The sequence below is a fragment of the Mauremys reevesii genome, linkage group 11, assembly GCF_016161935.1.
Source record: "Mauremys reevesii isolate NIE-2019 linkage group 11, ASM1616193v1, whole genome shotgun sequence".
NCBI classification, from domain to species: domain Eukaryota; kingdom Metazoa; phylum Chordata; order Testudines; family Geoemydidae; genus Mauremys; species Mauremys reevesii.
In genome coordinates, this window is record NC_052633.1 from 59,193,656 (window position 1) to 59,209,173 (window position 15,518).

Here is a 15,518-nt window from a genome sequence, read left to right on the forward strand (position 1 = left end):
AACTTTGCTGAAAAAACCACACCCCTGACCGACAATTTCACTGACAAAAGCACTGGTGTGGACAGCGCTATGTTGGCGGGAGAGTGTCTCCCACCAATATAGCTACTGCCGCTTGTTAGGGGTGGTTTAATTATGCCAGCAGAAGAGCTCTCTCCTGCTGGTGTGGAGCAGCTACACAGGAGACCTTACAACGGCACAGCTGCAGCGGTACACTGTGCTGCTGTAAGGTCCGTAGTGTAGAAATAGCCTAAGTTGCTTCTGGTTCCTTTTTTATAACTGGAATCGGTCTTTAACAAAAACCCATACATTGAAATCAGTGGTGCCAGTGATCAGTCCTGGAATGAAAAATCTGACTAAGAAGCAGTTATGTAAGTCAGCTGATCTTAACTAATATTATGATCTTCCCCTCTGTGCAGAATTTGGTCAGAATTTGAATTTCTAATTGGTAGTGAAGGAAAATTGCTCTTACCATATTAAAAACGTTCATCTTCAGTTAATGTGGCTCTATTCAGATTTGCCAGACTGTCGCTGGTATTGGTATCATGGTGTTAACGACGGTGCCAATTTTAAAAAGGAAAGGGGAGAATCAAAGTACAATTGTTTCAGACTCTAGGGAAAATAATTGCAGAGTAAAACTTTGTTTTTGAACTATCATTTATTTTGAAAAGAAGAGGGAGCTAGTAGCTGTTTGTATAACATTTTAACATAACATCCTCCATTTAAAATTGCATAATTAATTTAGCAACATGGTTTTTAAATGTAAAAGTCCGTCTGTATTTCAGCTTTGCACATGATCTTTTTCACCTAAAAGGCATATTGCTGCTGCCTGCAGACTTTCTTAGCAATTTTAAACAGCATCAGCAATGCTTTCCTCTTACGTGCTTTTTGTAACACTTCTCCATGGCATTCACCACATTTGAGGCCCCTGTTTAGTAATTGGGTAGAGTGGATTTTCACCCAAATGAATTTAAAGAAGGTGTTCTATTAGTCTGTACACTTGAAATACATTTATCCTATAGTACAGGGGTGACCAAACTTACTGGCCCTCCGAGCCACATATGACAATCTTCATAAATTCCAGAGCTGGGGCACATCTGCTGGGGCTTGAGGCTTCAGTCCCACAAGAGGCATCTGATGGGGGGCAGGGCTGAATCCCCAAAACCCCCCTCCCCGCTGGGCAGAAGCCCCTACCTCACCATCCTGCTGCAAAGCAGAGATCCTGAGCCCCGCCCCCATGGCCGTCTGGTAGGTGGAGAATGTGGAGTGGTCTGAGGGGCTCTGTGAGCCACACTTTAATGGTAAAAGAGACGCATGTGGCTCACGAGCCACAGTTTGGCCACCCCTGCTATAACATAATCATATTGATTCAAGAGACTGTAGCAGGTTTAAAAGTACTAAGAGATTTTCTTCTTAGCTAGTGACATTACCTGGGAAATATTTTGAAATATATACCATTCAGAAATTATTGGCCAAGCTTTTTGAAGGCCTTATGCTCAATTTGTATGTAATATAATAGGTTTTGAACATCATACCTAATCCATTCCAGAATTTCAGAGAATGTTTTAGGCATCAGCGGGCGGAAACCTATTGATCTGAGGGGAAATTGGAAAACCGAGTGCTAGTCTGCACTAGAAGCACTACAGCAGCACACCTGCTGTAGCATGTCTGGTGAAGACGCTCTCTGCCAATGAGTTTACCTGCAAGACAGTAGCTATATGGATGGGAGAAGCTCTCGCGCTGTCCACATTTTTCTCCTGAAGGGGGGAAAATGGGAGACACGTGAAGCAGCTGCCAACTCTTTAGCACAGCCACAGCCTCATGCATCTCTGTAATTGTCTACCAGTCAAAGAACTGATAGCTGGCACAAAGTTAACGCCTTCCAGCATAACAATACCCTATTTTATCTCAGTTTTTTCCTCCCAATAGAGTTTAACCTCTAGACATCCTGAATGACTTCTCTCCCAGACAGAAGAATAAGGGGGGAGAGGGCAAGGGTGTGTGCACACGCGCACAGGCCCTGGCATGAAAGGGAGAATGTGGTAGTGAGGCGTAGGGAGAGATGGGAATGGGGCATAAAGAACCCTTACTAGAGAAGAGATGGGGGATCCTGGTATTGGGGAAGGGGGCACATATAGAGCTCCTAGCATGAGGGGAAAGGTGGGAATCGGGGATGGGGGGAGGGATAGCTCAGTGGTTTGAGCACTGGCTTGCTACACCCAGGGTTGTGAGTTCAGTCCTTGAAGGGGCCATTTAGGGAACTGGGGTAAAAATCTGTCTGGGGATTGGTCCTGCTTTGAGCAGGGGGTTGGACTAGATGACCTCCTGAGGTCCCTTCCAACCCTGATATTCTATGATTCTATGACAGACAGAGCCTCTGGCATGGGGGCGGAGAGAGGAGTCTTTGCCATGGGGGAGATAATGGGGGACCCTGGGATCCAGAAGGAGGCTCACCCAGAGGCCCTGGCCTGGATGAAGTGGGATTGGAAGAGAGTGGGAATGGGGCACACGGGGGGGATATTGGAGGACCCTGGTATGGGGGGGCACACAGAGCCCCTGGCTTGAAGGGAATGGAGGCGATGGGTGGCAAAGAGGGGAATGGAGTTCAAAAAGATATAGTGATGGGGGGAGGGGGTGATGGGAGACCATGGTAACAGGAAGAGGGTAGAATGGGAGACAGATAGAAACACACATCCACCCCCCACCCTCCCAGGGAAGTTGCAGGGAATCCCTGAAAAAGAAGAGGATGGTGCGCGCACACCTTGTAGAGAGGGAATGAGAGGAAGCCCATGGTGTGTGCATTGAGCTCAGCCTACACAAGCTATGAAGTGTCTAGCATTAAGTAGACTAAGGGTATGTCTTCGCTACCCGCTGGATTGGTGGGCAGTGATCAATCCAGCGGGGATTGATTTATTGTGTCTAGTCTAGATGTGATAAATCAACCCCCAAGCGCTCTCCTGGCGACTCCTGTACTCCAGTGCCGCGAGAAGCGCAAGCAGAGTTGATGGGGGAATGGCAGCAGTTGACTCACCGTGGTGAAGACACCACGGTGAGTCGATTTAAGTACGTCAACTTCAGCTACGTTATTCCCCCACCCCACCCCAGTGTAGACCAGGGCTAAGCGGATCAACTAGACAGCTGTGCTTAGACCATTGGTCCACAGGGATGTATGCTTGGGATCAACTGTTCATAATCTTCCTTTGGGTTACAATTAGGGTTCTTTGTCACCTTGACACGTTAATCCCAACTATACATACAAAATGATGGGATTGAAATTAGTTGTTGCCACTCAAGAAAGATCTTGGAGTCATTGTGGATAGTTCTCTGAAAACATTAGCTTTTTTGACTGTCGCTGCACATTGAGCAAACAGAATGTTAGGAACCATTAGGAAGGGGATAAATCAGAAGACAGAAAATATCAGAATGCTACCATATTAAATCCATGATGTGCTTACACCTTGAATACTGGTCGCTCCATCTTAAAAAAAAATAAAAAATAAAAATTAAAGGTACGGAGAAGGGCAACAAAAATTATTAAGCCTATGGAATAGCTTTCATATGAGGGGAGGTTAAAAGACTGGGACTTTCCAGCTTGGGAAAGAGACGGCTAAAGGGGTAGATATGCTAGAGGTCTGTAAAATCACAAATGATGTTGAGAAAATGAATAAGGACGTGTTATTTACTCCTTCACATAACACAAGAACAAGGGGTCACCCAATGAGGTTAATAGGCAGCAGGTTTAAAACAAAAGGCAAGTACTGTTTCACACAATGCACAGTCAACCTGTGGAACTCAATACCAGGGGATGTTTTGAAGGCCAGAACTATAATGGGGTTCCAAAATGAACTAGATAAGTTCCTGGGGGACGATCCATCAATGGCTGTTAGCCAAGATGGTTGGGGATACAACCCCATGCTCTGCGTGTCCCTAGCTTCTGACTACCAGAAGCTGGGAGTGGACGAGAGGGGATGGATCACTCAATGATTGCCTGTTCTGTTCATTCTGTTTGAAGAACTTGGCCTTGGCCTCTGTCAGAAGACAGGATCGTGGGCTACATGGACCATTGGTCTGACCCAGTATGTTGGCTGTTATGTATCATTATTAATTAAGTCATATAATTAACTAAGATGTTAAAACTGACCCATTGCCGCCTTTAGCAAGTTGTAATTCTTTTGATGCTAGCCTTAAGTTTGGAGAATTATAATGCTGGGGTGCTAACTGAAAAAAAAAATCGATATAAGATCACGATAAGCTAGCGAATAAGAAACGAGCTGAAAGTAGTATCTTCTTATATTATAACTTACCCACTCACACGATCGCGGGATCGATGTCCTCTCCATCCTCCGACACCGCCACGCCGCTCGGGCGGTGGAGTTCGAATCGATAAGTGTTGGGGGGGATCGATATATATCGCTAGATGAGACGCCGCGATATATCGATGAAAAAAAAAATCGCTCGCCACCGATATGGGTAGTGTAGTCGTAGCCTGGAACGTGCAAATGTTACTTTGCAGTCATTAGGTTTTTCATAGAATTTGTCGCTTTTATGTAAAACCACAGTGGACCAACCTGAATGTGAAGTAAGTTGCATGTGGAGTTACACAGTACAATCTTTCTCTGCAACAGTATCTCCTAATTCCAGGCTAATCAAAAGGACAGACTTCACTATTTAAATAGGAGTGCCCTCATTAAATTAACAATACAAGGGAATGATGATTTTTTTAAGAAATATGGGTGCATATGAAGATTAACTTTTAATTCTTATGTGTTGGTTTAATTGGAAGAGGAAAGATCTGAGAGCCAGGACTTGTGGGTTCTATTCCCATCTCTTCTGTTGAGCTCAGTGACTTTCACCTGTCAGTTTCTGCATCTGAATAATGGGGCATCTGCTTACAGTTCTTACTTAACAAGAGTTTGTCAGGCTTACCTTAAATAATGTTTGTAAAGTGCTTGAAAGCCAGATCTTCACTACAAAGTTTTGCTGGCATAGCTGTGTTGTTTAGTAGTGTGAAAAAACCACATCCCTAACCCACATAGCTATGCCAGCAGCCCCCTCCCACACATGTAGGTGCAGCTTATACAGGCAAAAGCAGTTCTTTTGTAGGTATAGCCTATGTCATTCATGGAGATGGTTTAACTATATTAGAAAAAGAACTTGTTTTATTGGTGTACACTATCTTCACAAGGGTTTTTTGCCAATAGAGTTGTATAGCCTCTGTATTGTAGACTAGCCTTAAGATCCTTGAATGAAGTTGAGATTAATACAAAATAACATTAGTTGTAATAGTTGCACTGTTTATACTTTCATAGGACAGAAACATGAAAAAAACACCCTTCCCAATCCGTCACCTTCTATCAGCTAGCTAGGAATGGTACACACAGTGAAAATTTGTATTAGCTTAACAAAGGTAAATTGTATACAATATCCATATAACTAGATGCGTGAAATTATTATTGTAAAATCTACTATATGAGATAATTATTCAGATAAGTTAATTGTTGTGTTCACAGGTCTCAAGTATCTCTTTCATTATTGTTCATCACCTCAGAGCTTTGATTGCTGATAACACTTATGCTTTAGGTCATATTGTTGAGAAATGTTCAAAATGTACAAAGCTATATCATATATATTTTATTGATCTTCAGTGAAAGGAAGTTAGGTTGCAGTCTGTGTTGTATAGCTAATGAATCACAAGCATGTTACCTCTTTCAGTAATAAGTCATGCAGTTTAAACAAGTTCAGTCAGTTTTGTTTTTCCTTTCCAGCTAATGGACTTTCCTTCAGTTTGTTATTCTGTTGGTTAGAGTTAATCTTCAGACTATTGCATCAGCTGATTTGTGTGGCAGATACACCAGTGTATATCTGCTAATGATGGCAAAATATTAAGATCTTTGATCTAAATAGGAACTCCCTCTTTCCTCCCTCCTTCTCTCCTATTAGAGGCTGTGTGTGCCCCTCTTCTGCCATACCAGGATCCCCCAATCTCTTCCATAACCAGGAGTCCTGTGTGTCCCATTCTTTCCTGTCCCCTCTTCCACTTCTCCTTCTAGATTTGTTGCTTTTAAAAGTATTCTGGCGTGATAAATTCAAATGGAGGTAATAATTTTACATTATGTAGTTATCCTCCATTTTAAATTTTAGTTTGACAGTTGTTAAGTCAAATTTGAAAATCACACTTGTATGAAAAAATTATACCTACTGTTACAAGTAATCCCGAATATTGCAAAAAATGAAAGAAACAAACAAAATATTTATTGGTCCTTTCACTATATTAACTTTGTGCATTTGACAGTATATATTGACTTTGTGCATTATTCACTTTGTGGGTGGTCCATTTCACTGTTCTCCTAATGGTCAGGTGAACTGCCTGTTTCATACATTGACATGAGACCCTTGTACTTTTGTTCTGAGGGTAGATCCCAGGTTCTGCAAGAGTGTTACCAGTAACACAGCAGTACAGCTGCTGCTATATCTGATTTTGGGTCCAGAGTGACTCCTTTTCTCTGGGCCCCTCAACAAGTCTGAGGTGAAGCAGTAGAAGTGGGGGAATTGAGACTAGTCTCTCTCTTTCATTTCTCTGGCTTCTGTATATGGCAGGGAGCACTGGGAGTCTGATGTTAAGGCTGTGGGATCTCTTTCACTGGCTTGAGGAGCACCACGAGCATGGGAGCCAACTCTGCAGGCCACAGAACAGAAAGCACCTGGTGGCAACATGGACAGATAAACCATTGAGGGGAAGAGAGACAGAGAGAGAACGGATGCCCTCCTCCAAAATAAGACCAAAAGAGACAAGGGTCAACCTGCCTTTTCCCCCTTTTCCTTCCTAGAGCTAGGAGTGCAGCAGAACCAGGAAGTGCAAAATCCTGGAGGGAGTCCTCTGTTCAGCTCACTAGATGCCTCCATAGAAGTAGGGCCCGGAAAAAGTGTGGGACCTGGAGAGCAGTTGTATCTCCTGTCTCAGGAACCAGGAAGCCAGGAGAAAGTCTCCACTTCTAGAGAGATGAAAGGCAGTGGGAATTCCGCATCCCTGGCAAGACTCACTCTGCAGCAATGATTGGGCTCAGAAGAACAATGACAATCCCCTTCCCAGCTTCATCCATAGGAAGTTGGAAAGTAGCATGTTGGAAGGCTGAATGAAAGTTAACAGGGAAGATGCCTCGGCAGTAGCGTGAGGCTGGATGTGTTTGTAAGTTTCAGACCAGCTCTTGCTCCCCTCCTTGAGACAGTCGTATCAACAAAAACATAAAGAACGATCTGTGTAAAACATTATAAAAAAGAATTTAAGAAGTGTCTGGGGAGGCGATTAGAAAATTGAGGGGTTTTTAATTAGGCTGTTTAAAAAAAAAAAATCTTTGACTGTTTCTTTAATTTTGAACTTAATTCTATACAACATTAAAATAGGTAGTGCTTTGATGGAAACTTACTAAGTGTCTGCTTCACATGGAATCTCTCAGAACAAGAAATGACTGATTCATTTAAATCAGAAAAGATCTTACACAGTAGATGGTTCAATGAACATCCAAGAATTCAGACATTAATCACACCCTCTAATTTGTCATTCATGTTAACTGAAACACAAAGGTTAGCGGTTTGATTTTTCAACTGTAATCAGTTTGAGTTTAAAAATTCAGATTCTGTGTAATTCCAGTCTTGACTGGAATCCACATTATATGTATTGAAGCCTTCAATTAAAACCATGGATACTCATTTATATAATGTGAATGTTTATGGTAACATAAAAGCTAGGCCTCTGTGTTCATTAAAATAAACTTGCTTGTGTCTGATGTCCATTGAGATGCCCACATATACCTGGCTCTAGTAGCAAGTGTGTTTTGTGCTTTGTAAAGCGCTATTTCAAAAAGGGAGGAGTAGAAATACAAGGACCAGGGACTCTTTAGTTCTCTTTAATGACTTCTCCATATCCACAATCTCTGCTTGTGTTGCTGAAGCAAACTTGTGACTTCATCTCAGTTTCCTCCAGCCTTTTCTGTGGGTAGACCTTCTGAATCCTCATTTGTGTCTTCATCTCTTTCCTTTCAGTTTGACTGTGCTGTAGCATTCTCCTCAAATCACAGCTTGTAAAACTCTAGCATGTCCAGAATGTTACTGCCTCCCTTCTCCCATGTAGAAAGAAAAAGTACTCTCTCAGCCTATAAAAACACCATTGGCTTCCCATTCATTTAAGTATCCCATTTAAAATTGCTCTCCTGATCTGTGTAGTCTCCACAGACTTCCTTCAGCATATCTCACCCTCCTCCTCATTCTTTATTTCCTCCCTGCTCCTTCTGTTCATCTAGCATTGACTTCTGTTTTTCTACATACTTTTGCCACCCTGGTGGAAAAGCCTTTTCTCTTTTGCTGCTCCTGTTCTTTATAACAGTCTTTCTGAATCTCTTCATGGATGGTTTATCTCATGTAAAATCTTATTTGAATATGTAATTTTTTTGTGTATTCTTAATTTCTCTTCTCCTCTGCAGCTGAGCTTCAGTTTTAGATAAATTATAAAAAAAAAAAAATTATAGGGTGGAATAGTTAAAGCTCAGCATTGGTCTTGCTTTGTCTTGCTTTGCATTTTACATCCATTGCTGCCACAAATAGCTGAAGAACTGGATGGACCAGACAAAACCTTCAGTAGTCTATATAAAATGACTAAGAAATGGCCAGGAGTACTGGTACCATGCATTGTGGATTTATTTTCTATATGGCTTAACGCTGCTTTTTGGTTGTTGGTAGTATCATTTCTTTTTAAAAACACATGAAAAAGAAAACAAGGCTTTTTGCTGTCTTTTGTCCTATACCATTGACTTTAAAAAACTGACAACCAGCAGAGAACATTAAGAAATATTTTGTTTATTGTGTGGAGTAGAGTTTGGCAGGTATAAGGGGAGGGCATGTGTTTTTCAAGATTGAGTTGTTTTAACTGGTAATTGTCAGGTTCTTTTAGATGGCAGATAACCTGTTTTCCGCATTACCCATTGTATATTATTCGGTGTGTACAGTAGAATTAGTTATCCTTTTGGATATGGTTTATTAAATATTGTTAGTATACTTGTCCATAGTATGACGACACTAGAAAATAAAGATGAAGAATCTGAACTTCAGAAAACTAGCTGGAAACTCTGTGTATATTTTCCTAGTTCTGAATCCTCTCTTTTGGTAGACTTCTTAGAAGCTAACTGGGTACTATAAAATTTAGATACATCTCTTCTGAAGCAAATGGAGCCATCTGTGACGTTGCACTCTATATGATTTTATTAAAATATGCTAATGAGTTTGCTAATGAAATATGCTTCATGCAAAAGGTCTCTTGTAAGGTATCATTACAAAGCTTATAATCTACTGAGTGTGGTCATCCTATTCGTATAAATGTATCACTCTTGTATCTGAAACGAGAAATATGAAATATAACTCTGAGGGCCTATTGTAATTTTGCAAAGTGTGGGCCATTAATTGTGATTTGGAATCTTGATGACTCCCATTAACCAGGACAATTGTCTGTAGATGGCTTTGTTTTACTGATAAGTCTTCTGGTATACGTGTGTGCTGGCAAGTGGGTAACGAAGTCTTACAGTGACGTGATCATGTCACTTGAACTGGAATCCATCTTTAACCTGGTGCTTTTCCATTGAGAAGTTGGGGTGGGAACCCAGAGGGACAAAGGATTCTCGCCTTATGCAAAAGATATATAAATGGTTGGAAGGGAACAAAAGGGGGCAGCCATCATGAGGAATCCCCTAGCTACAACCTGAGCGGGAACAAGGGCTGTACCAGGGGAAAGGACTGTGCCCGGACTAGGAAGGAATCCAGTCTGTGAAAAAAACTTATTGAAACATCTTTGAGGATGAGATTTTATCTGTATTCAGTTTTATTACTGTATTAGACTTAGATTTGCCTGTTATATTTTATTTTACTTGGTAATTCACTTTGTTCTGTCTGTCACTACTTGGAACCACTTGAATCCTACTTTCTGTATTTAATAAAAATCACTTTTTACTTATTAATTAATCCAGAGTATGTATTAATACGTGAGGGTCGGGGGGGGGGAGCAGTGGCAAACAGCTGTGCATATCTCTATCAGTGTTAGAGGGCAAACAATTTATGAGTTTACCTTGTATAAGCTTTATACAGGGTAAAACGGATTTATTTGGGGTTTAGACCCCATTGGGAGTTGGGCATCTGAGTGTTAAAGACAGGAACAGTTCTGTAAGTTGCTTTCATTTGAGTCTGCAGTTTTGGGGCATATGGTTCAGATCCTGGGTCTGTGTTGGAGCAGAGTGGTGTGTCTGGCTCAACAAGATAGGGTGCTGGAGTCCTAAGCTAGCAGGGGCAGAAGTAGTCTTGACACATCAGTTGGCAGTTCCCAAGTGGGTTCCTGTGATCCAACCCGTCACACCATCAACTTATATTGATCCAGAAACTTCTGGTTAGAGTTAAGTTATATTGCTGATGAGAACCAGCACTGAACAGAATAAAAACAGACCCTTTGGCCTACACCCTAGGAAAAAAGTGAACTGGCAGTTTGAGATGATTCTTCCAATTAAATGGCAGAGAAATTAATATAGACCAATAGGATCTAAACTACAAGTTTATTTAATCTAGGACAGGCATTGGAAGGAAAGGAAGAGTGTATATATATATATTTTTTCTTGGTGCAGGCATTACAGTAGTAAAAATAGACAAATGCAAACAATTTAAATTAAGGTGTGCATCTTTGGATTTAAATGAGCATTTAACACAGCTCACCTGTACCTGAAAATAGGCCAGTTATAGCACAAGAATATATGTTACCTATCATCTATAACAGAGGGAAGCTGATCACAGAAGCAACGAAAGGCAGGCCAAGAAATCTAGGGATGAAGAATGTACTTAGTGGCCTGTCAAACTAGCTTCTTTTCTGTCCCTTTTGAGTACCTCAACTTTTTTACTCTGAAGGCTAGTATCTGCCTCCCTGTCCGTGTGTAGTTTAATTTTTTTTTACCAAAAGTAAATGCAGACAACTATAATATTAACATGGATTTGTATCTTAAGTTATAGCTTAAATGAACTTTCTGTTTGATCTCACCAGCAAAACACAAACAAACCTGCAGGTGATTGATTTAGTTCTCACCTTAGTGTTCCTGTAATTTGGGGGACCACCATTTTAGACCCCACAGCCTGCAAAACATGCACCCTACTTTGAAATCTGTTCCTAAAAGATGTTTGACTCTGGAATCTGTTACTACCTCATTCTGTTGCAAGTACACAGAGCAACCTTTTTCTTTTTTGTTTTGAAGAAAGCAAAAGTAAGAAAAAGCAACTCCCAGACAGAAGTAGTAGTAATCAAATCTGAAATGTTGAAGAAATGTATTTAATTATTACCCCTTTTCTCCCCAACCCTCCACCCCAATGTTAATTTATTGCAACTGGGAAAAATTTTTTTAGCAAAGACCTCTTGCTAGCTCAATACTTGTATATAAATAATAATGACTTTACCTAAAATGCTCTAGTCTGTTATATTGTTCCAGCATTATGTACAAAATGTCGTTTTCTTGGTGGGTGACATCCAAATTAGTACTTAAAAGTGTGATGAAATTATTAAAATAGCTATCTCTATTGACAGCATCAACAAAGAGAGCATTGTGGATGTTGAAGGCATTGTGAGGAAAGTGCATCAGAAAATTGGAGGCTGTACTCAGCAAGATGTTGAGCTGCACGTCCAAAGGGTAACATGTTTTTAAACAAATAGTGCACCTGGGTAATTATTTCTGACACCTTTTTAATACAAATTTATAAAAAATGTCAAATGTATGTTTTCAGTAAAAGTTCATAAGATTTGTAGACTCGTCTTACAGTAAACTGCATTAAAACACAAACTTAAATGCTTAATACAGTAAACATGAAGCACTTTTGTGGTTTTTGTTTGGGTTTTTTTACACACACACTCATGCAATTTTAGGAATTTGTGGTTTCCATCTGCTCTTTTAAAAAAAAAAATCCTCATTTGGAATCATATTTTGAAGTTTATAGCTAGAACACTTTGGCTAGGATTGGCTTTTAATTCCAGTTCTGATTCTTGTCAATAGCAAATTCTGTCCATAGAGATCTGCCTCTTTCTTTTTAAGCATAAGGCAAGAATTTTTTTAGATGTTTGTTTTAGTACAGAAAAATGCGTATGTCTTCACTGTGATGCAGAGGAGCTATGCATCATACATGTCCCCTCTAAAGTTTTGTGACATACATTTAAGAGAGTACATAAATTCCCCATAGTTTGCATATTGAGGCTGGGGAAGTGCAGTTTGATAGAATTAGTATTTAACATTTATATGGCATCTTTCACCAAAAGGACACTTAAGCACTTCACAAACTACACCCTCAGGATGACTGCATTTTAGTAGTTTGTATAGGTAGAGTCCAGCAGCCCGCCAATGTATAATACATTACACAGGTGCAGTGAGGAGGTATATTTTAGTCAAGAATATTGAGGAAAGCCCCTAGACTTACTAAAAGTTCCATGAAATTTGTTTTAATAATCATGCAAATCAGGCAGGTTGTGGGTTCTTACGAAAGTGTCCATACATGCCTTACCCTACATTTAGAGAGTAAGTTAAGGGGACTGTCTCTTAATCTGTGTTTGTGCAGTGTCTAGTCCAACGGGCTCCTAATCAGGGCCTCTAGCCACTACCATATTGCCAATATAATAATACTTTAATAAGTATCCACATGGACTTCTATTTATCTTCCTCAGAAGGGAAAAGGACTGATGTGATCTTCCAAAAGCCCAGTTATGAATCATTAGGCTGGCATCTTCAGGCTGTCTCTCCTTGATGTGCTTATTCCAAAAAAGATATAAAATTAATTGTTTCCTGTTTTTTTGGAGGAAAGAAATGACACTAAGTGTTCCAGTACAGCCGTGAGAATAAAGCCAAATAAACATTTCCGTCTTTTGCCTTTTTGAGTAAAATCACATGCTTCCAGTTAACGATTTATGCAAACACTGTTTCATGTTTATGCCAGAAATACCTTTTTGTAAATCACCCTTTTGTTTTGAGCTGAGTTTTATGCTATTTCTGTTACTATCTCACTTTCAGATCTATGTGATCAGTTTGGCTGAGCCCCGACTGCCTTTGCAGCTGGATGATGCCGTTCGAGCTGAGGTGGAAGGAGAGGAGGTGAAAACTTTTGTCCCTAACACACCTGTGAATTTTCATTGTATTTGTAGCAAAAACATGAAAGCACTTCTTAATGCAGTGATTTTTGCTTTTTGACTTTTATTTAACTTCCTTTACATCCAGACTCTGTGTGTTCCCTGAAACCTTCTCATCTATGTGATACTTGCTGTGGTACAGTGGGAGTCAACAGCTACATAATTTGCAGATACTGCTCTGTTGTACCAATTAGTGTTACAGGACCTCATTCTAAAACAAGTTACTTGTGCATGTTTCAGGTTTTTGGCAGTCCTCGAGGCTAGTTTATGCATTGTATCCATTGTGAAAGGCCACTTCTTGAACACTTGTGATCACACTGGGGGAACAAAGAACTGGTCATAGATTGCAAGGCCAGAAGGGAACATTGTGATCATCTAATCTCACCTCCTGTATAACACAGGCTATGGAAGTTCCCCAAAATAATTGCTTTTGAACTAGAGCTTGAACTTGATTAAAAAATTGCCAGAGATAGAGAATCTACCACAATTCTTGTTTGAATTGTTCTACTAAGTCCCTCAAAATAGTATTAGAAGTCCTCCCCTGGATTTGCAAATACTGCAAATGCTTTATAACCAAAGTGTGTTTCACTCTGTGGAATGTATTTCTTTGTGTGTATATGTTTTCATTACATACCTTTTGTACAACTGTTTAGGAAGGAAGAGCTACTGTAAACCAAGATACACGGCTGGACAACAGAGTAATTGATCTGAGGGTAAGGAACTGGTTATGTTACATGGTTAACTGCCGCAATTTAGAGCTTAAATATCCATGAGAACCCTAGGATTTAAGTTAATTGTTTTGAGCTCATGTTAACTGATCATTATAGATAACATTGGGGAAAAAACTATTGCACTAGTAATAATTGTGCTAAACATATGCACTTGACTTGAAATCCTACCAAGGTTTCAGTGTTTCATGATATAAAGGTACATAGATTTTAAACAGTGTCCATGTCCTCTTTGATGTCTGATTGACATAGAATTCCAAGGATTCAGGTAAGAAAGTACTCTATGAATACAAGAGAGAGATACTGGATGACAAAATAAGGACTCGAAAGCATTTTGGGATGTAAGTCAGAGATGTATGTGGCTCAGTGAGCTCATTTTAATTTGAGTTCTTGGTCAAGATTTGAATTCAAGCTCCCAGACATGAAAGGTTAGATCCATTGTGGAACTAATCCTCAGTTGTATATGTCTGAAAAGCCTGGGCTGCCATAGTGGGAATAGAAGAATCACAAACCTCTGAGAATTATGCTCTATATTCATCAGTGCTCCTGAGTAATTGTCATTCCTGTTTGTAACATCATTTAAATAGCCAGGGTCCCATGTAAAAATTCTAAGAAATCTTTAAATTCAAATAGAACTCAAATGCAAAGTTTTGCTCTAAAGAGCAGATGGTTTTTGTTTAGAAACAGTCCAAGAAAAAAAATGATCGTAGTTATTTAGATTATAGTCTTTGGGACAAACACCATGAAGGGGGAAAAACAATAACAGAAAATGTGGAAATGGCAGAGGTGTCTAATGATCTCTTTGTTTCAGTTTTCACCAGGAAGGTTGGTGGTGATTGGACGTCTAACATAGTGAATGCCAGTGAAAATGAGGTTGTATCAGAAGAGGCTAAAATAGAGAAAGAACAAGTTAAAAATTATGTAGACAAATTTAGATGTCTTCAGGTCACCAGGGCCTGATGAAGTGCATCCTAGAATACTCAAGGAGCTGACTGAGGAGATATCTGAGCCATCAGCAGTTATCTTTGAAAAATCATGGAAGGCGGGAGAGATTCCAGAAGACTGGAAAAGGGCAAATCTATAAAAAGGGAAATAAGGACAATCCAGGGAATTCCAGACCAGTCAGCTTAACTTTTGTACCCGGAAAGATAATGGAGCAAATAATTAAGCAATCAATTTGCAAACATCTAGACGATGATAAAGTGATAAGTAGGGCTGTCAAGCGATCAAAAATATTAATCGTGATTAATCGTGTGATTTTTAAAAAACTAATCACAATCGCACTGTTAATAGAATACCATTTATTTAAATATTTTTGGATGTTTTCTACATTTTCAAATATATTGATTTCAGTTACAACACACAATACAAAGTGTACAGTGCTCACTTTATATTTATTTTGATTACAAGCGTTTGCACTGTAAAAAGACAAAAGAAATAGCATTTTTCAATTCACCTAATACAAGTACAGTAATACAATCTCTTTATCATGAAAGTTGAATTTACAAATATAGAATTATGTACAAAAAAACTGCATTCAAAAATAAAACAATGTAAAATTTTAGAGCTTGCAAGTCCCACAGTCCTACTTCTTGTTCAGCCAATCGCTC

At 39.8% G+C, this 15,518-nt stretch overlaps 1 protein-coding gene across 1 annotated transcript in view; it reads left to right on the forward strand.

The window, feature by feature from the left end:
• The window catches only part of DARS1 (aspartyl-tRNA synthetase 1), a 68,232-nt gene that overhangs the window by 28,902 nt on the left and 23,812 nt on the right, over positions 1 to 15,518 (forward strand). The window contains exons 5-7 of the mRNA XM_039494719.1: positions 11,597 to 11,699; positions 13,065 to 13,145; positions 13,834 to 13,893. Of these exons, the coding sequence (XP_039350653.1) occupies positions 11,597 to 11,699; positions 13,065 to 13,145; positions 13,834 to 13,893 (244 nt within the window). The remainder of the gene's footprint in view (positions 1 to 11,596; positions 11,700 to 13,064; positions 13,146 to 13,833; positions 13,894 to 15,518) is intronic.